Source organism: Syngnathoides biaculeatus, chromosome 8, assembly GCF_019802595.1.
Source record: "Syngnathoides biaculeatus isolate LvHL_M chromosome 8, ASM1980259v1, whole genome shotgun sequence".
NCBI lineage: Eukaryota > Metazoa > Chordata > Actinopteri > Syngnathiformes > Syngnathidae > Syngnathoides > Syngnathoides biaculeatus.
Window position 1 is genome coordinate 18,721,981 of NC_084647.1, and position 26,404 is coordinate 18,748,384.

The window sequence follows — 26,404 nt, forward strand, 5'->3', positions numbered from 1 at the left end:
AGCTCTCTCAAGCCACTCGTGTCTTGTCCAAACGTTCCTAATTGTCTCGTCAATCTGCGTGTAATGAACTCACTGGTTTCATTCAGTTCTTGTCGGTCCATTGATGCCATTCTATGTTTCTGTCAGTCTCTCTGTCCGTGCCCACACCATTGTCCCTGTCCCGTCGAAGTTGTCATTTATATTTTGTTTCAAGTTCAAGGTTTAATCAGGGTTTTCTTTGTTATTTTGGTTATTGGACTTTGTGTAGTTTGCCTTTTTGGGATTAAATATTGCCTGCCTTGCCTTACTTGGGTCCTCTACGTCCTTTGCCTTGCCTTCCTCGCGTTCTCAAACCCTAGCCGTGACACCCAGAATGTTACAGAGCCTCCTTCATTTTTGAAGCTTCAACAGTTTTGAGATTTCATTGATTGTACATTGCAGAGATTCATGACACCCCGTGCCCTGACGGAGTAAAGCAGAAAACCTTCTCTCCATACAATGTTGTCGTTGCTTTGTTTTTATTTAATCCCAGCAATTTCACGATATTTTACCATTCTGGTCAATCATTAAAAGTTTGCAAACTGCATTCGTACCAAGCGTCGTCTCTCCTCTTCCATGGTGTTAAGCAGCTTGGAGAACTCCTTGAAGGACTGGGCTGAAATGAACGAAGACAAATCGTTTTACTCAGAAGAAATTTAATGAAGACAAAACTTTCTACACAGAAGTGATTGCGAGTGTACAGATGCAGCACCGTTAGTTAAGCAAGGGGCGTCAACACTGTGCGCAGTGCGTTGTGCGATGGAGTCGTTAAATGTCAGATGCTCCCGGCTCGCTGCAAGGATCGTAGTGCGGCCCTAAAATCTTTATGGAACTGCAGCCTCTGAGCTTTCACCGCAGCATATTTTAAAACGGTAATAAAGTCATGCAGCTGTACTAAGACAAGTACTGAAGTAAAAAAAAAAGAAAAAAAACTCCAATACTTGAAAATTAGCCACAAACATTGATTTCAGCACATCCCTATGGTTTCATTCTCCTGCTGGGCATTGTAACAATAAGCAATGGCAATAGGAAGCTGATGCTGTTAAGACACGGCAGCCCCTTTGGGCTTAAATTCCAAGCTGCAGGGTTGGATGAAACAAGCTTGGTGGTCAGCTCTCGTGTCCAGCACACCCTGCTTGCCAACTAACCGCTGACACCATTACCAGGCGGGCATAAGGAGCCATGCGTCACCGTGGCCATGTTGGCACATTAATGCGACAAAGTGGTCGGAGCAATGATTTTCGCTCATCCGTCCTCCCACTAAATCTACCGCCTCCCTTAGCAAGCACACAAAAGCTCACAGGGAGCCACCGATGGCAGCCAATTGGGGTCAAGGGTGGTTACGACTTGGAGATCACTCAGTAGCAAATGAAGGTAAGATAAGTGCAGACGACCTTGAAAAAGGCATCTTTTGCACCACGCGACTGCGTGCTTAAAAGGAGACAGGAAGTCCTGTTTCCACAATTTAAAACAATTGCCAGGTGTCTTAATGACATTCTTTTCCACCTGTGTCTTAATAGAACATCTATAACATTGTTATTGACCTATTTGCATATTTTTGTGGAACCTATTTTCTGGGATTTGCTGAAAAGTTCACCCAATCATTTTTTTTTCTGTGTGCTTGTTCTGATGCCAAGGCGCTCACTAAGTAACTAAGAAAGTAGTAATTGTTTCAAGGACGAACTGAATGTTGCAGTGATTTGTCAAAACTGTTCTAAGATCTTTGTATGTCGAGGAAGATTTATGTTTAGCCTGGGTTGCTAATGGAATTTATGGGAACTCTTCTTTGCATGGTTTGGATATCAAATGTGAATTTATCTTCAAGGGTTGTGTTAAGATGAGTTTGAAGTATTTAGTGTTCGCAAGCATAGTTTATGGTACACTTTTGGGTTAACTATTCATATAAATTTCAAAATGAGCTTGAAATACTTATTTTTCACTATTTGAATCATCGCTCGGTACTCATCTTCTATTTACATATCATTTGCATTGTATCAGATTTTCTTCCAATATATTGATCATCACATAATAGCTGTGTTGTGATATCATTATGACAGAACCATCAGATTTACCACAACATGAACGGACACAATCTAGATAGTTTTTCCTGACAGATGAAATTTATCTCAGGTTAGAGCGTTGAGAGATTTTCAAAGCTTGCCTCGCGGGCGGAGGCTCTGGGATCGACTTTCTAGGAGAAGGGCAAGCAACTTTTCAAAATTTTATAAAGAATTCTATCATCCCATCAATCCTTTGTTGGCATCGATTGGCTGCAGAATGTGAATGTCATGGAGCCAAATCGATGCGAGATCAGGTAACCTTTGTGGCGGCGCACACAGGGTTCCAGCGCAACGTGATGGAAGTAGGCAGCATCAAAAAGAGGCGCGCCGATGACAGCTGACATTCAATACGAGGCTCCGCCCGTGTCGGTCGAAGGAGTCGCCTGGTCCTGCTCACCCTCACTGATGACTACATTGATTTCCACGGGATGTTTCAAAAAAATAATTATGATTTTTTTTTTTTTTGGGCCCTCTGATGGTGAGGAACTGTGTTTCCAGTGTTTTATGGGCAACAGAATTTTGTGCGTCTGCACCAGTGGTAAAAATGTAATTTGTCGGAATGTGAGGTTCACTAACCAACACCAAGACAGTAGGAAACCTGTTTTTATAGTGAATTCAGCTTTGTGTTGAGAAACACGTTTTATCTATTCTGTGACTACGCTCATAACTCATAACCTCAAATCATCTCAATCATCCCAATTGAAATGAATGGAATGTCACTTATCTGGTCAAAAAAAAAAGCTAACACCAAAAATGGTTGCAATCTGATTTATAATAAGGAAAATAGTACTCTCCCATAGCGTACTATGTTGAGAAATTACATTGTACTGTTTTGTTCATGGTAGTTTTTTGTTTTTTAACAAGACTTTGTATGCAATCAAATCACACAAAAAGTTTCCCCAAAAAGGCTATCCGATTTCCAAATTCTTGGTGGATTGTACTCAGGTTGAAGGAGCCATTCCAACCATGCTCAGCAATTTCGCAGTCTATTTCTTTAGAAAATCTCTTCACATTGGTACATGAAGCTCGAAAGTCAAAAACCACACATTCTCTTGAATTACACAGTGAACGTGAGTGCACATAACGTAATGCGTGTCCAGCTCAGCCACCCATTGTTCCATGGAGGAAAGAAACCTCATTCCTGATTGACAGCTCGAAGGGAACACATTGTCAATGTGAACATTTTGTACATCTCTTTCCACAGAGGCGAACAAAATTGGGCTCCTACAAAAAAAAAAAAAAAAAAAAAAAACACTAATAATGATAAACATCTATTGTGCAGCCTTTGCGGCAACTATTTGCTTTGCATTCAGTCGAACTGCTTCATGTCGAAGAGGTCATTGGCTTCTCTACCCGTGCAGATGGTCAGTAATTCGGCAGCCGCCTTGCCGCAAAGAGAGAAGGCTTCAAACTGAGGATAATGAGCATTGCAATGAAGAGAGGGGAAAAAAAAAGGGGGGGGGTCCAGACCAACAGATTTCTACACAGATGCTTTCATATTCCAGCTGGAGGCTCCACAGTTAAGACCTTCATTAATCTCTGACACTGGTCACACAATTAGTCCCTGTGATATCCTACCGAGAAAGCCTCATAAGCCAATCAATCGCATCAATTATATATGTGGCAAACACTTAGACCCTGTCTGAGGGGCACAGACTGAGGCAATACAGTTCAGTTTGCCAAGGAAAAATTTGCATTCAAGATGTCAATAATCATCGATTAACTCATGGTTTAGAATCTCGTGGATTGGTTACAACTGCATTAATCGAAGACTTTAAATTGCCTGATGACAGCGTGAAGGATAAGCGGCTCAGAAAACAGATGGATATATATTTTAGGTCAATTAATTGATCTTAAAATTCCAGAGTTTAAAAAAAAAGCCACAAAACACTCACCAATGTTGACCTCATCATCCGTCTCGGCGTCACCTAGGCACTCAAACTGGAACTCCTGCAGCGACTGAGAGAACTTCTGGACGGCGGCCGAAAGATCTGGACAGCAAGAAAGATGAAAGCCTTCAACATCAGGAATCTAAATACCAATTTGGTTAACTTAGACCTGGTATATACAAGGATTTTGTTTTGTTTTTCTGTTACCGAGCCCGCATATGAGGATTTTTTTTTTAAATGGCAGCCTCATTCATCAAACGTTGTTTCCTTGAGTGCTCCTTAAATGACAGGACGTGGGAGTGTTGTAGAATGACAAAGTAAAAAAAAAATACTTCTTGCCATTGGAGGAACCCAGTTTTACCCCACAAAACAAAACAAAACAAAACAAAACCAAACATTGTGTAGGACATGTTTGTTTTTATTTATGGCCACTTCGTTGTTTGTCAATCATGTCTTTGGAGTTTTCATCTTTCCAAGCACAAATGAGAAGTTTGGTTTAATAATAATAATTTAATATAATTGTTGACCCCGAGCAGCCTTGGATCACATTATCAGGACAAACTCACTTAACACAACTCGGACCACAGGATCACCTTGTAGGAGAATCTTATCAAAAAGTTGTCCTTGGTTGGGAAGAGCAAAAAGATTGTGACTCATTATCTTGGTGTTTATACTGGGCCTTAATTGCTTTCCACCTGAGCCACGACTGTTTACTTTTTATTGATCTTTGACCGTGAACATTTCATTGTCCATTGATTAAAATGACAGCAGTCGGGAAATAAGAACCTCTAATATGTTATGCTTGTATGGAGACCAAGTAAAAAAAATAAAATCATTCTACTTGCTATTATGGATGAAACAGTAGACTGATAAAGGAGCAATGTAATTTCAGATGGTGACTCATACTGTTTCAGATTTCCGTTTGAGTTTCGTAGCTACTGTATTCAGCATTTTGAGAGAGTCCTCGCTGTCTTTTGTTATCTGCATACCCAAGACTGCAGATGGAAAATTTAAGATAATTAATTACTGCGCCAGGAGAGGATGGAAGACATAAATTTTCCACACCAATAGCTACAACGGTTCAAGGTGCTATAAATGCTCTAAATTAGAAACATTACTGCCCTGGCGTCTCAATTAACCTTAAATGTTTTTAAGAATGTGGAAGGAAGGGAAGAGTAGAGAAAGAAAAGAAAACCAGCAGCACAAGCATTTGGACAGAACTGCGAGGCATGTCAAATGTGCTAACCACTAGTTCACTAGGTCCCCATTCTGCCTGTTTCATCCATTTAGTGAAATTTGTGGGGTTATGCTTACACATTTCTGCATGAATGTGAGGGGCGGAGGAGGAATAGTGAAGCTCCAGGGAGACGAGATAGCGAGGGTGGACGACTTCAAATTCTTCAACAATACAGAGTAATGGATAGTGTGGTAAGGAAGTGAAGAAATGGGTCCAACCGGGGTGGAACAGTTGGCGGAAGGTGTCTGTTGTTCTATTTGAAAGAAGAGTCTCTGCTATGATGAAGGTCAAAGTTTATAAAAACAGTGGTGAGGGTGGCCATGATGGATGGATTAGAGACGGTGGCACTGAAGAAACAACACAAAGCAGAACTGGAGGTAGCAGAAATGAAGATGCTGAGGTTCTCCCTTGGTGTGAACAGGTTGGATAGGATTAGAAATGAGCTCATTAGAGGGACAGCCAAAGTTGGATGTTTTTTAGAGAGCAGACTTGGATGGTTTGGACATGTTCAGAGGCGAGAGGGTAAGTATATTGGTAGAAGGGTGCTGAGGACGGAGCTGCCAGGCAAAAGAGTGAGAGGAAGACCAAAGAAAAGGTTGATGGATGTTGTGAGGGAGGACAGGAGGACAGTGGGTGTTAGAGAGGAAGATGCACGAGATAGCCTTAGATGGAAAAAGATGACATGGTGTGGCAACCCCTAACGGGACAAGCTTAAAAGGAAAAGAATAAGAAAACATGTTTACACATTTCCTGATTTCATGTGGGTTTTTTTTTCTAAATAAAATACGTTAGGTTCGTTTATATGCCGTTTCTTTTCACATTTCCGAGTAATTCTGATAACTAATTATTTTGTTCATTCTCATCCTGAATGTACCTAAAATATTCACAGTATTTCATCTCTGCTTGTTATGAAGTTTCTTGCGTGACATTTGACACCTTCCAAAGTGTCTCCCTTAGACATCTTTTATTCAAAACCTTCATTAGTGTGTGGCAGCGCAGAAAATCGTGTGGTTTTAGACTGCGTGGAAATTAGCTTCCGCACTCTGCAACATCTTTGCTAATTAAACGAGCAAAAGTACTACTGTGTGACAGAAATTTACAGTTCCTTTAGGGCTGAAGAAAGTTGGCTTGAAATGAAACTGGCAGATTAATGCTGTGCACACTGTATGCAGAGCATTGACTGAGGAGTGGCTGCATTATATAATGAGATCCAGTACAGCATTTACATTAAGTTCTGTGTCAACCTAGCCAATGTAGCCTGAATTTGTCCCCAACTCTGAATGTGGCATTATTGTTAACCTCTGCTAACAATTAGTCAGATTTACAGTCAATGTGTGTGGAAAATACATATAGGCCACAAATATGAAATAAATGAAAAACCCTGAGTCAGTAAGTACGGCAATATAAAGGAGCATGCCGATGTATTCTTATGACAGTGTACGAACTAGTTAATTGCACACCGTTCATAACCTTGCAACACTGAGTGTCGGTATCCTTGTAAACCAAGGACACCCTAGAATTGAGACCTGTGGAACACCACTTTGTTTTTTTACTGCAACGCCAAGTCAATCTTGACATTTATGTAGTGCATGGGACACCAACCGCTTTGTAAATGACAGCAATTTCTTGGGTACTGATTAAAACAAGGGCTAACAGTTTGATGCAAATTTCGGAAAGAACTTTTTCTCCAAGTACATTTAAATGTCTATCTATCCTGTTTGAAGACAGTTCTCATATTCATTTATCACAATATTTTTCAACAATGTGCCGCATCTGGTTAAATCGTTTGCCTCACAGTTCTAAGAACCGCGCTTCAAATCCCAGCCCCACCTCTGTGGAGTTTGCATGTTCTCCCTGTGCCTGCGTGGGTGTTTTCCAGGCACTCTGGTTTCCTCCCACATCACAAAAAAAGGAGACTCTAAATTGCCCCTAGGTGTGATTGTGAGTGGAACTGCAGTCTGTCTCCACGTGACCTGCGAAGGGCTGGTAACCAGTTCAGAGTGATCCCGCCACCTGCCCAAAGATAGCTGGGATAGGCTCTAGTACTCCCACGATCCTTGTGAGGATAAGCGGATCAAAAAATGGATGGATTGATGGATGGATTTGAACAAGGTCGGAAACAGAAAACTGAATATGCAACACTTTTCTAAAAATTTCAGGAAGTGTTTGATTTTTTGAAATCTTTCTGAAACCGAGGCACCTGTGCACCAAATAATACCTTTGAGAGCTAAATGAAATAGACTCGTAAAGCGCGTGATTCAACATGATTCCATGATGCAGTTCATCACTATAGAGCCAGCCCTCAGATTGAAAGCCTCTTTTGAGACATCTACATTACAGTGAACGATGACCGCTTGTGAATGCTTGCAGAGGCTGCCGCAAGTGCCTCTGAGAGCAACGTTTGCAGAAGATGTATTACGCCTCCGACGCGCTCCCACTTTTGTCTGTGCGGCTGCAGATTTTGGGATCAATACCTCGCCAGCGGTCTAAACACGCTTGCAGGGCCATCAATAATGGATGATCTCTGAGCTCTGACATTCAGACAGGCGTAAACCTCAGAAACAAATATGGAGTCATGCGCTAGATGCTGCATGCGCTGTTTGTGTAAAGCCGACAAAAATAAAACATCGTTGCAAACAATACCTTGCAAACATTTTTGGTGGGATGTATGGGTAGAAACGGTGTAAATCAAATTTGAAGATCACTTAAAGGGATTTTTTCTTATATAAAAAAAAAAGTACTATAATCCCCACATATATGCGATTCACAAATTCGGCTATGTGTGGGTTTTCTCTGAAGCCCTGGCCATTTATGTACCTTTTCTGTGCTTTTCGGAATCGCTGGCCCCTATTCTTGGCAATGACTGCACTTGGGGGTTGAACAGTACTTTTTTTTTTTTTTTTCCACACACTGAGCATATTCGTTGAGAAGCTGGAAGTCTAACTGTGTTGCATCTAGCCACAAGTCTGCAGACAAATACAGCGCAGCTCAGCCTCTGGCTAGCAGATGTCATAGCAGAGCAATAAGCTTCTGGCAGCAGACCAAATGTTAACTTGTTTGAAATGGCATCACGCCAATGTGGAAAACAAATCAGCGTGAACAAAAGAAAATCAGTTAAAAAAAAGAGAAAAAGAAATAAATTTTGTAAAAGGGACATTGGTTCATGGAATGTATTAACAACACAAACCCGAGCATTTTCAAGAATTCCAAATACTGTACCAGGATGTAGCATGTCACTGTATACTTTGAAAGTGTCCTACAATCTAACTGACAACACGTCTAAATTAATTTGTGTGAATAAATGAACACCACTTGAGAAATATAAGCGTTTAGGAAAAAAAAAACATTTGCCAAAAGGGGTTGTACCATAATTCCCGGCCTACAGAGCGGACCTGGTTATAAGTCTCACCTAGTACATTTGTAAAGGAAATACCATTTGGTACATGCATACGCGGCAGCCGTATAAAAGATGCAAGTGCCCATATTGAAACAGACATTGAAACACGACATATTTGCAAAGAAAGAAGGTACAAAGAGACTTTAACGCAAGCCCCGCCGCGCTAACGCTAACAAGGCCGCTTAGAAAAAAAACATACTGGTAGAAATTACTAAGACAGGGCAGTAACACGTTAGCGTACCGCTAACAGGGCCGGACTGGTAAAAGTCACTTCCTCGGCACGTGTACTTGATCTCACTCTCAACTTTTCCACTCGAGTGCTTCCTTGCGGTCATTGAAAAAAAAAAAAAATGCACAAATTAGCCACATCACCGCATAAACCGCAGGCTTGAAAGCATGTGAAAAAAGTTGCAGTATTACATCTCTGCTTATTATGACGTTTCTTGCATGACATTTGACACCTTCCAAAGTGTAGCGCTTACTCCCGTAGACATCTTTTATTCAAAGCCTTCATTAGTGTGTGGCAGTCGTTATAGGTCGGAAATTACAGTAATTACCTTACTACGAAATATAATGTGTCACAGTCCGCCACAGCACAAAGGACTTGCACGATAGATAGATAGAGATAGATAGATAGATAGATAGATAGATAGATAGATAGATAGATAGATAGATAGATAGATAGATAGATAGATAGATAGATAGATAGATAGATAGATAGATAGATAGATAGATAGATAGATAGATAGATAGATAGATGTTTTGTAATTGACAGAATTATCCATCTATTTTCTTTTCAACCTGTCCTCAGTGGAGCAGGTGAGCTGGAGCCTTTCCCTTTTCTCTGCTTATTGGCAGAAACCACAGTTTTTGTGAACTATCTCATTTTCTACTGCGGATTACTAAACAACGAACAATGGTGGAAACATTTTTTCTGGTGTAAATAAAGTCTACTTTCTTTTGGGAGATTTGGCGCTAAAACTGTCACAGAACAACATTGTGTAGGTCTCGAAAGTTCGGCCAAAATGCTCTACAATGGCTAAGTCATGAGCAAGGCTTGGCCACTGCCAAGAGGGGCGTGGCCACACCACTGCTCTGGGTAGTGACACCTGTCACCGCTCACAGCTGTTTCACAGTGGGACTGTAATTAGACGGGCACTTAAGTTGGAGGTTTTGTCACTGGCATTTGCCAGTTCGTTGCCTTGCATTAGTGAGCTACATTTACTGCGTGTGAGACTCTCCGCTTCCACGCGTAAGTTAGAGTAACCCTAGTCACAGCGATTCTGTGCCATTTTTTTTTTTTTTTAATCCTGTCCTGTTGAGTTGTTAGTTTGCCCCATAGTCATAGGACCTAGCTGCATGCCTTTTGGATCCCGCCTATCCTAGCGTTTCTGTACCTCTGCCTTGTCGGACTGCTACACCGTGTATGACCCAGTTTCTGGAATAAATTACATTGAACATTATGCCTCTACCTTGAAGTCCTGCATTTGGGTCTGCCCCGTACCGGAGGTTTGTGACAGGCTAGCAATATGGGGAATGCAGTTTTGAAAATGGCTAGCAGTGAAAAATAAACAATTTCCTCATCCATATGCATGCATTTCAGACAGATCTATGCGCACACACACGCACACTAGCATTTACAGACATTTTTTTGTAAGTTTGATAGTCTACAGCACAAAGTAAACACGAGGAAATGGTCTTGCTGACATACAGCGACAAACACAAGAGGCCCCATTAGCTTCCCCTCTACAAGGCTGCAGGGAAATAAGGGATAAAAGCCCCAAATAAAGCGGTGGCCACTCTGAAGGGGTGCCTGCCAAGTAGAGATGTCACGGCTCCCCAGATAGCTCGTCTTCATCTGCTCTGACAGAAGAGGGAATTTGGTGCGTTACACTTTGATTATATGTGGCGAAGAGGAGCTGTGGCAAGCTAGGCGGGTATGGAGGAGTATTAAAAAAAAAAAAAAAAAGAAGTGAGAGCTGCATGAGGTAGTGAATGTCTGAAGTGTCTTGCTGAGCACATGAAGCGTGACAAGAGAGGAGAAACATGATAAAAGAGCTGTTGCAAAGCAACGCGCTGTAAAATAAAACATTTTGCACTTATTAGAAGAACACTCAGGGTCTTAAAATAGCCACAGCTAATTTTATTACATTCGACAAGCATTTGATCGAGCCCAGCGAGTCATTATTTTGTGCTGAAATGATCCTTTGGCATAGTGGTGGTGGTGCGGGGGTGTGGGGAGTTTGGGGGCAAGAACAATATTAGCCACGGGGGCATCCCTGTGGACCGGTTTAATCACAAAAGAGATGGTCTCGCTCTCAGATGGAGCCGCTATACCAGTTAGCAGCCAATGCGCGAGACACCCCGTTTTCCGTGCTGCTGGGGGAATGGGGGTGGAGGAGGAGGGGGGGGGGCACACCATCTCATCTCCAGGGCAACGGCATGCGCTGAGGGTGAGCATGCCTGTCGGAACACACCGCTCGCTGCCTCAGGGTAACATAGTCGAAATTCTTCTTTAAAAGGCATCTATTGATTCTGCAAAAGCTGGTTCCCCAATATGTGATATAGCAGGTTTATACGTAGGGTTAGGGTTAGGTAAGTAAAATTCAGTGTTTGCATCACAAAACACTAAACTGACCACAAAGATGTAGCCAGTGGTCATGGCGGGCAAGATCTTTTCTCCTGATCCAAAAACCATCACAAGCACTTATTATTAACATAATTGTCCCAGGAAATTGTATTTATTTATTCCCAACATGTGATCCTTTTCATTTCACAGCATTTCTCTTGGGTGCAGCGCTTCCTGTATGTCTACACGGATGTTGGATTTTTTTTGTCCAATCAGATTTTCAGCTTGTGTTGCCATGTCAATAAAATCTACCCCTTCAGAACTTTCCAAATCAATAGGGTTAGTCGATGTAATTTGAATTTAGCAATGGAGGTGTTTCTTGAAAGCCTTTTACACAAAGATAAATGGGCTGTTCTTTACACAATTTTCCTCCGTCCCGACCAAGGAAGATTATCCTTTAAGATATTTATATTATCCTAGAAGATATTTACATTGGTTCTGAGGTGTATTGAGTTATTCTGTCCTGATAATGGGTTTCTGGGATTTTTGTTAGATCACTTAGCGTGGTCTGTTTTTGTTTGTTTGGTTTTCCTGTGTTCAATGTTTATCACGTCTTCTGGGCTCTGCTGATTGTGTCCACCTGTTCTTGTGAACCTCCTCTCCTCTGTTGACCAATTGACTCCATTGAGACATTTGTTTCTTGTTAAGGTGTTCCTCGTTGTATGTATTTGGCTCCCTGGTTTCGTTCAGTTCTTGTCAGTCCATTGTTTCTCCATGTCAGTGTCCTTGGCCGTGTTATTCGATGTCACTTTCTCTGTCTCTCTGTGCCATGTCTTGTTTCCAGTTTAGGTTTGTTACACATTTTCTTTGTTACTTTGGTCTTTGGTTGTGGGCATTTTTTTAGTGTTCCTTTGTTGGACATTATATATTTTTGAGACTCCTGGACTCCTGCCTTACCTTCCTGCTTCCTTGGACTTGAGTCCTCCATGTCTTTGCCTTGCCCCCCTGGCCTTCCCAAACGCTAACTGTGATATTACTCATGATAACGTAACGTGTCTTAAAAGACTGCTTTCTAGATCGGTGATGGGAGAGAATCTTTTAGTGTGTGATGGTCTGTGTTGAGATTATCGAACCACACCACCAACAATATGAGCCAAACTATTAGATGCCTGATTCTTAATTTTGTATGGGGTCTGTAAAAATCTTTTATCTTTTAACATTTGAAAAATTATTTGTGTACCAGGCCTAAGGAACTGAGAACAAATTCTCTAGTACGATGAGACAAAGATGGAATTCTTTGACATGAATGTAAGATGTCATATTTGTGGGAAAAAACAGGCACTACTCATGACCTCGGCAATACCATCCACACATCGAATTGTGGTGGCAGCGTCATGCTGCATCGGTTTTTCAACAGCAGGAAATGAAAAATTAATGCAGCAATGAACATAAACATCCAGGATAAAAAAAAAAAAACTCAGAGCGTTCGAGTCTTCAATCCAATGCGACGGCGTACTTTTTAGCACAACAAATTCACCAAATGCTCAATTTAAGACCCTTTTCCATTGTACTGGTTCAAGCCCCAACCAGCCTCACACCGCCCTGCCCTGTACCGGAAATAAATCCCTTGTGTGTTGTTTACATATTTGGCCACTAAAGCTGATTCTTTAACTGTGGTGACTTGTCACTTTCACAATCACGGCGTATATAGGGTACCGCACATCGAACGCCGCTGCTGAACCCAACTGAACTGTTGTGTAGTGTGTGTGATCTGAGGCAACCTTTTTCATGAGTGCCCGATCAGTATGACGCATGTTCTGCCGTAATTGAAAATTTCAAATGCCGTTTTGACTTTGCTGCAGATAAGCTTGCACTCATGGGGAAAAAACACTTCTGTGTTGAGCAAGGAATGACACTACTCTGCATCAAGCCATATAAATAGTATATAAAGTGGAAAAATTTTGTTTTATATCATTACTTAAACTATATTTATAATGTATAATGTAATATGTGGCTGAAAAAGGAAAGTTTGTTACCAGAATGTATACGAAAGTGCATACATCCTGCTAACATTAAAATGAAGTCAAATATTCACACTCTCGCTTATATTCTCACCAACACCTTTTCTCTGGAGCAACCTGCTTCTACCTGAACTATTAATCTTTTTTGGGTGTATGTGATAAAGTAGGAGATACTAAATACACAGCATCCAACGTCTATACAAGCCCTCCAGGAATCCACTGTGTGTGAATTGCTAACGTGCCAGGGTGCGTCTACACGATGATCCAGTCCAGTTGGGTTCGACCACATCCACAGTGTGCGACAGGTTTAAATCAGGTTTTGTTCTATGGTCGACTGAGGAGATCCAAGCATTTTTTTGTCATCGTGGGCATAAAATGAAATATAGCGAGATGGAAGGCGTGACAAGAAACAACCACGTCATTTCTTCGTGGTCCCACTTCAAACTCTCCCTCTGATTGGTGCCTGTTGTAATGGAAACACATCAGAGGGCATCCGAGGCTAAGATGGGCCAAGGCACAGCGGGAGCAGGCCATTCTGGAACTTGTCACTGAAAAGGAGCAAGAAATATCAAAGGACAACTCTGTCAATGTCCTTGAGTCTCCCAGGCAGAGCTAAGACTTGAATCCAATTGAATATCTCTGGAAAGATCTGGAAAGCATCAACGCTCCTAATCCAGACTGATGGCACTTGGGTTGTGCTGCAAAGATGAATGGACGAATCTGCACAAAAATACAGTATGTGGTCCAATGCGATCTAAGTAAATCTGAGGATTTGGTTCATTTTAAATTAAACTAGGGCCCGTAATGATGAACAGATGATCAAAACAGTTGCCGATTAATGTAACTAATTACTTGTCGATTCATTAATTAATTTGTTGCATCACTGAAACTTAAAATTAACATTTTTCTGGATGATTTTATTCCAATTTTGGAATAAGGATGGAGCCAAAAAAATTTTGGGGAAAAAGTGCTGCAAACCCTTTCTGGATACACTGTAACAGTGTTCTACTTTCTTCAACATCAAAAGAAGGTGCTCAAAGGTGTTAATCTTCATTCCCCTCCAAATTGAACTACACATCTCCTTCTTCTACAGAGCCAAAAAACAAGCACAAAACAATGCGCTTCCTTTTGTACCACTCACGCGCCGTCCTCCGTTGCATTGTCCTCAAAAAACACTATTTCATCACTGTTGATTGGGGCCGAAGAGGTTTTCCAAAGGGGAGAGCCTACTTCTATTATCCCTCCCCGGTTTAAAGGGGGAGGTGAGGAGGAACGGTGGGGTGCATTGTGCCACTTTGATAGAAATGAAACATGGAGGTTTTGCTTCAGGTAAGACCCCACGCTCTCCACGTTGCGTAAGCCTGTCAGTTGCACAGCGGGGGCCGTAGTCCAGAAGACAAGCCTGTGGGAGCGCAACTTTTCCCACCACCTTGCACGCTGGGAAACTGAAAGTCTTTCACTAATTTCGTACTCTATTGCATCGCAACATGGTTGACTGTGAATATATATAAATACATATAAACGAAGTTAAATTAGCAACTTTAGGCACTTTTTACACAATAAAATAGTCAACAGAAGTAAACAGAAGCAAGCAAAATGAGGCATAACATGCCTGAAAGATTCCAAGATACACTACGACAAACACTGAGATTGATCTCTTCTCCCATTGGCTGAAATGTGAACAGGAAGAAGATGACACAAGACAGATGAGCCGAAGGACCCATGCGCAAAGTAGGAAAAAGCTTTCATTCTCAATTTAAGATCAACTGTGACAGTTCAATTCAAAGCCAGGGACACGAGGCGCTACTGTACCTTGAATCCGGTCATGCTTTTACATCTGATTTATTTCCAATTTCAAACAACTTTAAATGACTGTGTAATGTCTCACTGTACCTAATATTGTGGCCAGTTTTATGACTACGATGCCCACCCCACTTCAGTGGCGTCGGAGCAGTGCAGGGTATTCTTTGACACGTGGGAGACGTTAGAGCGGTTTCTATACCGTCTAAAAAAAATGTCTATTAGGTCTGCTGGCATGAAAAGAAGTCATCAAATTCTCTCGGAGGACGGGCCGTCTCGCACCACATCTGACCACGACAACTTTCCAAGGAATGGCACTCAATGAAAAGTGTGGCGAGCAATCGTTAAAGCCCTTTCACAATTGAGCTGGCTTCCTGCTGCGATTGAGACGAGAGGGATTCGTCAGAGTTTCCACTTTCCAGTCACAATCAATACAAAAAAAAAAAAAAGGGCACTGACCAAAAGTATTAGTCTGCGAGTTTATCCAGTTTTTCTTTTTTTTAATGAGCTGATGTTTAAAATCAGGTGGGTGGTTTTCATTCCGAGGAAGCGAATTGATGAAGGCGCTGTTGTTGGACACAAATTGAGGAGCGGCAGATTGTGTTGACTGTTTGTATAATGTGCCTCAAAAAAAAAAAAAAAAAAAACATTCACCACAATACAAACGATAACACCAATTTGGCACCACAATGTCATCACGAGCTACCAGTCAGTTTACTTGGTTCCCTTTTTTCCTTATTTGTATTTTCCTGGAGGCTTGACAATTGACGAAGTCAGTCCAAAAACACCATGAGGGAATTTTCAAGGGACTATTACAGGAAGTACTTCACTTGATTCAAGAAAACAAAACACCTAATTGGTGATTAAACAATATTTTTGTGGGGATGGAAACAAACAGTGACTAGAAACACTTCCAAACTTTAAACTAATGCTGCAGCTCACATTTGTCCGCTATTGTTGGACTTAATTCTGTATGTGGTCCATGGTCTATAACTTCTACCTGAAGCAGGTTTGACAAAGCTGATAAGGAACACATCGCCATCGGTTGGGTCGGCACTGTGAAACTAAACATACAACAGAGGTAATACCCATTGGAATTTACACAACAATGTAATTTTGTTCTGAGTTTTCTTAGCTTCATGATGACGAACGATGCAAAATGCAATATATGGGCAAACAAACAGTATCCGTGCGACGGCATTAGGACACTTTAAGCAACGGATATTTGAACACAAATGGTGCATCAACTCTGAGATAATGTGACAGTACTCACAGGCATATATATGTATATATATATATATATATATATATATATATATATATTTTTTTTTTTTTTTTTTTTATATCCTCACTGACAAACTGGATATTACTGCAAAGTACCGAATCATTCATTAGATGAAACTCTTCTTCATTTGTGTCTGCATGATTGTATTACACTGCGCCCCGGTGGCCAAGTAACACACAATCACAATGCATAATAATTTTATTTTTATGGTATTATTATGTTTTTATGAAGTAAAATTTTATAAAGTGCTGCCTTTCAAAAAGCATATTACAAACATTTTGGTTATTTTTTGGGGGGTGGAAGCCTGGAACATATTGATGGCATTTCCATGTATTTTAATGGGCAAAATTCTTTTGATGTGTTTTGAGTTAAGAGTGCGGTCACCGAATAAACCAAACTTGCATCTCATGGCACCATTTTATTGGTGATATATATACATATATATATATATATATAATATATATATATATATATAAAATTTTATGAGCAGCATCAGTTATTTAAATTTTTGCAGAAGGGCTCCGTCCCGATCCCTGCAAAATGTGGCGGTTTACTTGATAACAAATATCAAACTCAGAAAAACACGATTTTTTTTTGCAGAACATTTCTGCAGTATGATTTTATCAAATGCGTTACACGGATTTCACTCCCTCGACACACAAACACACAAACTTAAAAGAATACAGGCCCCCGCAGCAAAGCACTGTGATGTCAGGCCAAATGCATTGCGAGGGAGGACAGGAAGGGGTTGGATGGTTACACAGGCAAGCGTGTTTACAGGACACTTCCTGTGGCCGAGCCTCAGAAGCGTCATCTGTCCTCATATCAACGCCGAGACGTCCCAGAGCTCCAAAACCGACGCGATAACACAACCACACGATGATTGGAATAAGTGCGCCAGTGTCGCGTTGCTTTGCTAAAACCTGCTGTGTGTCAGGACGAGTGGAAATGCTGTTTACAGACCGGCTTGCGTGCCGTGATGGATAATAACATCACGCATAGCATCACCCATTCATTAGTGCTATAACACAGAACTGCTGTGCAAGCACGGGCACGCATCGGGTGTAATAACATGCAATCATGTGACATGTTGATGATGTGCTATGCACACAAATAATGTGGACAGATTGGAAGACCCTGGTATGCGTATTTCTGCTGCATTCAAATCGCTGCTGCATTAGCACCTTTGCACAAATTCACAGCTGTAAATATGTATAGATCTTTATCTTGTATTATCATTTTATCTACATTTCACATCTTGATAGTTATCGGCTTAATCTGGGACCTTGGGTGTCAAATTTTGTGCCATACCATGTGTAATGGTGTGTTCATGAGATAAACTCATTGAGTCTTTGAATATATTCCACCAGATGGTGGCAGCACTTTTCTACACATGCTTCCCCTTCCCTCATTTGCTTTTGTCTGTGCCGTGCGTGCCCCTCTGTGGCGTCCGTGCACTCATGGATGACAACGAAGCACTCTAAAGCGGCCGTATCAGTGGACTATGTGAAGAAAAGATATATTTTCGGGGGGAAGTCATAGCTAGCATGCTAACTTCACGTGGCAATCGCGTCAGCTAGCCAGTGATGCACCCATGTGAGACAATGAACCCCGTTTTAGCCAACCTAAAAAAAAAATTAGCAACTGAAATGGTAACTGTTCAATGCTATATAGCGACAATTGAGTCCTACATAGTTCACGTTTTCATCAATTATTTTCAAAAGCATTATATGCTACGCAATCTCTGAATTCACATGACAAGGTCTCTCATTCTCATGATGTCCCTGCCAACCCTCCCCAATCTTTTTGTGCTTGACCTCTGCCCTCGTGCATCATAGCGATGTTTCGGGCTGGATATTTTTGACTTGAAAATGAATTATCAAACAAAAGCTTTATTGCACAAAACTTCAATTGGGGTGAACCTGCCGTGCGGCGCTCCCTGAACAACCTCACCTGGCATCCTGAAGATGCATCGTTATTGGCTTCGCCTTCACGCTCCCTTCGCCCTCCCCCAGCTCGCCAAGGCGTAATTAGAGTATTCAATTAGCGCGGCCACACCGAGGGAATTAATACAAGTCAGCGGTGGTTACAGAGACCAGGTGTGAATACAAAGTAGCTGGGTGGATACAGATGGATCTCACTTGCAGCTGGAATCTATTATCTGTGGCACAATAAGTTCAGGATGCTTTGGACTGCCATTCATTAAAGCGGCAACACAAACAGCTGGCGTTCCAAATAGGCCATTTCATCTTCTTCAGTAAAGCTACGCCATACAACACCCGAATGTCTTAAAGATATGGCAATCTTCAAAGTAGGATCCTGATCGCGGAGATAAACCAGGAATTTACCAAATTTAAGCTTGACGCTCTTAATACGGAACTTAAATATTGTTGTTTTTTTTTTGGGACCATCATTCTGATAAAAATAGATGTTTTGCAAATACCTTGGGACCTTTTCTTAAATATACCTCAGACAATGATCACAAAACACTTTAACATCATTTCAAAATCATCTTACAACATTAGCTTTTAAAACAAAAAGCTTATTATGTTTGGGGATTTTGAAAAGAGCTACAGGCCAAACATTTACATTGGAAGATTCTCCGTTAATTCTACTTACAACCCAGGTCAACCTTGACAACATGGAAAGATGAATTACTCCAACATATTACTGTACTTCCTTTACACCAATTACAATTCATTTCTTATTACCTTGGTCTTTGAGGCCATCTTGTGTTTTTGATCACACACAGGAAAAAAAAACCCGAAGCTTCATTGAGGGTCGATTGACAGTTGGGACTTTTTTTTAAGTTGTTCAAGTACAAGAAATAAAAGGCTTCTTCCTCGATTGTTAGAGTACAATAATCGATAGATGAATAAATAAACAATCCATTGAGGTCAGTTGACATGTTTTTTTAACCATTTATTTATTTTAGTAAAATAAAAATATTCGGGGCCTTATTTTCACTTCAATTTTTTGTAATAATAATTTGTTTTAAGTGAATTCACGGTATTTCATTTGTGTTGTTAAATTCTAAATTTAATTCTACAATTGGCTAATAGTTAAAAGTTAATGAGGAATATACTGGCCCACACTACTGTATTTCTATCTTAATATTTTGTTTTAATTTAATTTTATTTATATTCACATCATCGTTGCTAAAATTATTAAATTAATTACATGACATTAATTAAATACAAATTAATTGACTATCAAGCAATTATACCAAATTAAGAAAAGTAAAAATTTTAAATACGCAATAAATATCCGAGCAATAAATTTTTGGATTAGGCAAAACCTAAATCAAAAATCTATATTTCATGTAAAAACAATTTATATTACAAAATGTAATGAAAATAAATGAAAAATAAAAATGAGAAAATCCTTCATAAACTGCTAAGTAGATATGAATACAAACGCACTCTATAAAAATCGGCAAATCTAGATAAAACGCTAAATAAGGCACCTAACACCGTAGTCTTGGTTTGAATTTTAAAAAGTATTTTTTAAAAAGTCAAATCTAAGTAAAACTCCACATCAGGTGCTGAATAAACTCGCCACAGCAATTGCCTGCGTAATCAGCGGCAAAATATATACAGCCATAGCACAATATCATATCAGCACTTGTGTGATGACCACAGAATTTTGCAGAGAACATTAGTACAAATGCAGGGGGGAAATAACAGGCTTTTGAAAAGGTTTTGTGGAAATGTTCCGACTGATTGTGGCTCTTAAAGCCTCTGTTATGTCCAAAGTTAAAGAGCATGAATGATTTACTTCCATCCTCTCAGCTCTCATCTCCTGCCTCGAACTCCCGGTGATCCCGTTCACCTCATTTGCTTTTCCGCACAAATTGGGACTGTTAAGTCTAATGAGGGCCCATCTTGGCAAAAGTGCAGTTCAAACAACACAACAGGAAGTGGACCTTATCAGCTTGCCGGTGGAATTTGAAATGGTGGACAATGAATCTTGAAAGAGAAGCCGTAATGAAGCCAGGATGTTTTTTTGTTGACTTCTGTTAGCGTTAAAGGGCCCCGATGAAATCAAATCGGACAGAGCAAGGTTGTATAATTTAGTCATTTTTCCCCCTTTTTGGTTGTATAAACATTCTGTTGTTTCAATTCAGTACTAATTCATTCACATCAAACCCATTTTTCAATCTAGTTAATTGATTTTCAACAATTGTTGAAAGGGTTTTTTTTCCTGTTGTGTTATCAGCGAATAAAACATAAGTACTTTAGTAACATTGCAGATGTTCTTGATAAATAATGTGACTAGTGTTTAGGGTCCAACACATACCCTTGGGTAACGCCATAGGAGACTTGTATTTTGGGGGGATTTTGATTAGGGTTACAAGGTTGGGGTTTAAAATGCCTGGTTTAGGGTTTCAAGCCAAGCTTAGAGCTTTAAAATAAATTTGAACCCAGGGTTAGGGTTTCAAAGTAGGGTCTTAAGACTGGGACAGGGTTTCCAAGGTAACCATCAGAATATAGATCTTAGTACAAAAATAAACCAGAGATGATCACAGTTCTTGCTAGAATATCTCACAGATACTCAACAATTTCTAGTAGTGATACTCAATGTGATTGATGAGTACCACAAGAGGTACATGGACTTTACATAGCCAGTTAAAAAAAATATCATCCAGTAGTAAACATTTTTTTTGCTTTTCATGTGCTGTACTATTTTTTAACCTTTTGTAGAGTTCAAATTGATTTTACTGTGAAGTACAGTACATACAACACACACAAATTGAACTGAACTTTATATGCAATTTCTTTCACTGTTCGGATTGCATAATATAACTATCGGAATAAAAGGAAGGGATAAAGGAATAAAACTATTTTCTAGTTTTTGATGAACTACTGCATAACTTATTTTTAATGCCGGTTATGATGATAGTATACTTGCAGAGCCCAATATATGTATTTTGAGGGTGGACTTGGACTTAAAAAGGGTTTGAGGAGCACTTTTGATCGCATTCTCAGAGCAAAAGAGAAGTGAGTGGGTTATAAAATTTGAGTAAACTCCTGTGGGCCTCGAAAGGCTCAGTGACGCAAGTCTCAGCTTGCAACCAAGGAGAACAAAAGAGAAGTAGATGATAAAACAACAAACAAATGAGCCATTCCGCGTGTTTTCACGTGGAATAAATGTCATTTACGTGGACTGTTAAACGTCAGACAAACTCCATTCAGGCGTCCTTAACTCATCGCGTCATTCCATTTCACGTCAAATGAAGTGTGTGGGTGTGTGTGTTTTTTTTTTTTTTTTTTTTTTTACTCACTCCTCAGCGCGCCGATGAGCATATTTCCGTCCTTAATAAGCTCCTTGATGAACTTATTGGTCCTCTCCAGTTCGACTTCATGACACTTGAGGCGCTCTCGGAAATCGGGGCCGTCCAGAAAAGAGTCGCTGAACTCCAGCGTGGGGAGTCCCATGGCCGCCGTCCTCCGTGTCGCCGGGCGCCGCAAGCCAAGAAAACACGCGAGCCCCTCGCGTCTTCACGCACGGCACGGAAGTCGCATCGAGAAGAAGTGGGGGGGGGGGTGGAGAAAAAGAAGAAGTTGGAGGGGACAAACTTTCGGCTGCTCTGAGCCTCACTTCCGGGTCCGTCGCTGTGTTTGGGGATTGGGGAGGTGGAAGTGTGGTGGGGGTGGGGGTGGGGGGTGAGATGGGGGGCATCCATCCTACCGCGGTGGTCGTCTGACTCCTGCTGGTGGCTCCAGGCCCACGACCACAGTCTTCGATACCGTTAAGTAAGGAAGGAGAAGAAGGATGGAAGTAAGTAGTAGAAAGAAGAAGGAACGGAAGAAGGAAGGGAGGGAGGATGGACGAAAGAGAGAGAAGGAATGGAGGTACGGGAGTCCAAAAAATAATAGGAGGGTTTCAAATGAGACTTTAACCTGTGTTTGGGTTTAAAGGTCTGCTCTTGAAACAAGAGTACTGTTTAAAGGGGAATTCCACTGGTTTGCATTCACAATGTATCCAATAGATCATGCAATATGTACTCTATTTTGACAATGTGATGTTAAATCCTCTCTCATTTAATAGTGTTTTGAGAAGATTTTTTTATCGACAATTACGAGTTTTCAGGGGCGCTGTGTATAGAAGTCTTCCTCCGTCTTCCCAATCAACCGGTATGGCTATTTTCTTCATCAGATGAGGATAAATCCGCGAAATCAGCGCTGGGCATAAATGGTGTCCCGTTCGCGTACGTAGGTCATGTGACTTGCGAAAATGGCGGTGCCCCTGAAAATTCGTAATTGTCGATAAAAATCTTCTCAAAACACTATTAAATGAGAGAGGATTTAACATCACATTGTCAAAATAGAGTACATATTACATGACCTATTGGATACATTGTGGATTTCCCCTTTAAGCCTCTCCCATTTAATGGTGTTTTTAGAAGATTTTTTATCGGCAACTACGAATTTTCATGGGCGTCTCCATTTTTGTTGAGTCGCATGACCTACGTGCGCGGATTTGACGTAATAGGTGCGCAACAAAGAAATCCTGGCCAGTTTGTAGCGTCTTCACATGCGTTACCGTCACAGTCGGACACGGTAAAATGCCTTACTGTATCACTAAATTTTGCCATAGTTCGGATAGAAATAATCCACAAAATGTTCGGTGGCATGTTCTGCCCAAGCAAGAAAAAGAATCATTTAAGGACCAGAAACCGGAGTGCCCAGAGAAAACCTACGCAGGCACGGGGAGAACATGCAAACTCCACAATTCTCACACACACACACACACACACACCACACACACACACACACACACACACACACACACACACAACTCCACAGAAAAAAAAAAAAAAAAAACTCCACAAAAATCAAACCCAGGTCCTCAGAACTGTAATGACAAAACCCTTTACCAGTTGAGCTAACGTGCCGCTGTTGTGTTGGCAGCATTAACTTCCAGCAAGCCTAAGATCATTTCATGATCACTTGGATCCCGGCCACCCTGTTGGCTAAAACAACCTTCCCCACAATATAAGGCCTACCTTTCACTGATGGGTTCTACCATCCTTCATGGCCACGAGTGCTGTCCTCAGTGCAGTCCTCCGCTGGCTCGGCTAAACGCACTCCAAAATCGACAGGATGGACGAATGGTGTGTCCCCGGGCGTCGACCAACTCGCGTTCTTCATCAATGAGGATAAATCCGAGAAATCAGCGCTGTCCTTGATTGTGTAGGGATGTAATCGAGCCTTTGTCTACCCACTTAATGTCCCCGCGTGCTGGCCAAGTAGTCAGACAAAATGGCTGCGCCCATGAAAATTTGTAATTGCTGATAAAAATCTTCTCAAAAAAACATTAACTGAGAGAGGATTAACATCACATTGTCAAGATACAATACATATGACATGATCTATTTGATACATTGTTAATCCAAACCACCGGAATTTCCCCTTAAATTTAGGGTTTCATCGCAGTGTTTCAAGCCGGGGTTAGAATTAGAACCCTGGGTTACAGTTTCAAGCTGCCCTGCAACCCCGGGTTGGGGTCCCAAGTTATAGTTTAAAGCTCGCGTTATGCCTTTCAAATTCGGGTTTCACGTCAAAGTTTCACACAGATTCCGTGTCTGTGGAATCCTTTGAAACCAACAGAGACATAAAACGACTGAGAATTGAGCGCATATATGCAAGGGCGGGGTGGAGGGGGTGCTTTTGCCTGCAACGACGTCCGGTTTCCTAGCCGACCCAGATCGCCCGTTTGATAAATCATCGGCGACACATAAAAGCTATGTTGGACATGGTCATCCCACGTTAAGGTCACGATCTTCTGAGAGAAAGGCAAAAAAAAAAAGAAAAAATTACCCTGAGGATTTACTGCGTCTTTTTAATTTGCCGTGTCACGCTAATACGGTTTATGGTAGTAGTTCACTCTTCTTGTAAAAGCTCGACAGTCAAAAGTGGACACTGGCTGAAAAACGGCTTCAGGCAATTTTTTTGGTCACACATGAATCTGTCACCCATCCAACAGTGATGTCATCGTTGTGACGCTTGGCTACTCAGACTGTAAATAAAGAGTAAATAATTACGAGGTCATCAGGCGAGAATTCAGGCTAATGGTTTCAAACAAGGGTTTAGGTTTCAAATGTTGGACTTCACCCCCAAGTGAGGTTTTCAAAGTAGGGCTTTAAGGAAGGGTTCGCATTTCAAATTAAGTGTTTAAAGCCAAGGGCTAATGTTCACGTTTAGCTTTAGGCAAATGGCTGCATTTAAAAGGACACAACGTAGCAGCTCAAGCTAAATCTAGCGAGATGTTTTGTCCACTTAGAAAGTCTTCAGTCAAATTAGTGTCGAGCCTGTAAAAGGTTGTTGCCGGGTGCCACATGGCGCCTCCTGAGAGGAGAACACAAGCTGCCAGTGTTGTTCCAGCTAATGATTAATGACCCTAATTTACACCTTTTTTTATAAATCCAATCATGCTGTGACATTTCCTATCAAATGAGTCTTTCCTCATTCTTGCGTTGTTTACCTCTTGACAGAGCAATCTCGCGCCGGCGTCGGCTTTATGACTTCACCAAGCCGGTGGAGCTGTTCTGCACGATTACCTCTACTTTGCCACTCACAGATGCATCTGCGAGGCCAGCCCAGTGTCCCTTTGAATGGAAATGAATGGAAATGCCAAGAATCCATTGCACCACCCCCCACAACACACTGACAAAACATCTTCGGATTTAATACAAACCTCAATTCCAATGAAAAATGGATGTTGTGTAAATAAGAACAGCACATGATTTGAAAACTTTTTTTGCTACTTTTTTCATGTTTAATTTATTGCCTACAACCCGTTCCAAAAATGCTGGGACAGGGGCAACAGAAGAATGGGAATGTAGAGGAATAATAAAAAATGGCTGACCCAGGTGAACAGGTTTCTTTGGAAACGTGTGTGGCACGATTGGGTCTGAATGGAGCATCCCTGAAAGGCTCAAATGTTCACAAGCAAGGAAGAGATGAGGTTCACCACTTTGTGAACAACTGCATAAGAAAATAGTCAACCATTTTAAGAACATTTTTCAACATACAATAGCAAGGAATTTAGGCATTTAATCATCTACATTCCATAATATAGTCAAAAGATTTTGAGAATCAGATAAATCTCTGGAACAAGGTCACAAGCCAACAAAGAATGCCTTTGACTTTGGAACACTCAGTTGGCACTGCATTTAAAAAAAAAAAACATCATGCTGTAAAGAATATTGCCACGCTGGCTCAGGAACACACAGGGAAAACAATTGTCAGTTAACCCAGTTTGTCGCTAGACTTACAAATGCAAGTTAAAACTCTACCATGGCAAGCAAAAACCATATTGTGTCAACCATACCCAGAAATGCTGCCGGTTTCTCTGGGACGGAGATTATCTGAGATGGACGGATGCAAAGCGAAAGAATGTTCGGTAGTTTGAGGAGTCCACATTTCAATGTTTTTTTTGTTTGGTTTTTTTAGAAATCATGGATGACGTGGCCTCTGGGTGAATTAGGAACGGGTCCATCCAGATTTTTGTCTGCACAACGTACAAAAATCCACCATCTGTGATAGTATAGGGGTTTCCATGGCAGAGGTAACTTGCGCATCTGTCAAGGTAACATTAATGCAGAAAGGTACATAGATGTTTTGGAACAACATATGCTGCCATCCAAGCAACGTCTTTTTCTTTTTATGTCCCTGGTTACACAGCAAGACAATGCCAAAAAACATTCTGCACGTGTTACAACAGTATGGCTTTGTAGTAAAAGAGCGCTAGTAAAGAATACGGGATCGTTCTCCCAGCGGTCCAGCCCTGTCCCCCATTGAAAATGTGTGGTGCGTTAAAAAGTGCAAACTATAACAACGGAGACTCTGGACTGTTGAGAAACTGAAGTTCAACAGTTGCTAAATGCTTACTGAGTGCTGTTAAAAAGGAAATGTGATGTAACACATGACCCTGTGGCAACCTTTTTGGAATGCGGTGCAGGCATTCAATTCAAAAGTTAAAGTAAAAATTATTTGTAAAAAAAAAAAAAAACAATTAAATTAATCAGTTTGAATACATCTTGTTTTTGTCACGTATTCAACTGTATATTGTATAGACTGAAAAACGTGCTATTCTTTGTATTCTGCTTTTATTTAAGTTTTA

At 41.0% G+C, this 26,404-nt stretch overlaps 1 protein-coding gene across 2 annotated transcripts in view; it reads right to left on the reverse strand.

The window, feature by feature from the left end:
* LOC133504419 (rho GTPase-activating protein 42) overlaps positions 1-21,857 on the reverse strand; it is an 81,530-nt gene extending 59,673 nt beyond the window's left edge. For both annotated transcript variants that reach the window (XM_061826629.1, XM_061826630.1), the window contains exons 1-3: positions 21,561-21,857; positions 3,974-4,069; positions 573-634 (exon numbers count right to left, since the gene is read on the reverse strand). In XM_061826629.1, coding sequence (XP_061682613.1) covers positions 573-634; positions 3,974-4,069; positions 21,561-21,714 — 312 coding nt within the window. In that variant the 5' untranslated portion in view covers positions 21,715-21,857. The remainder of the gene's footprint in view (positions 1-572; positions 635-3,973; positions 4,070-21,560) is intronic.
* Between the last annotated feature and the right edge of the window lie 4,547 nt (positions 21,858-26,404).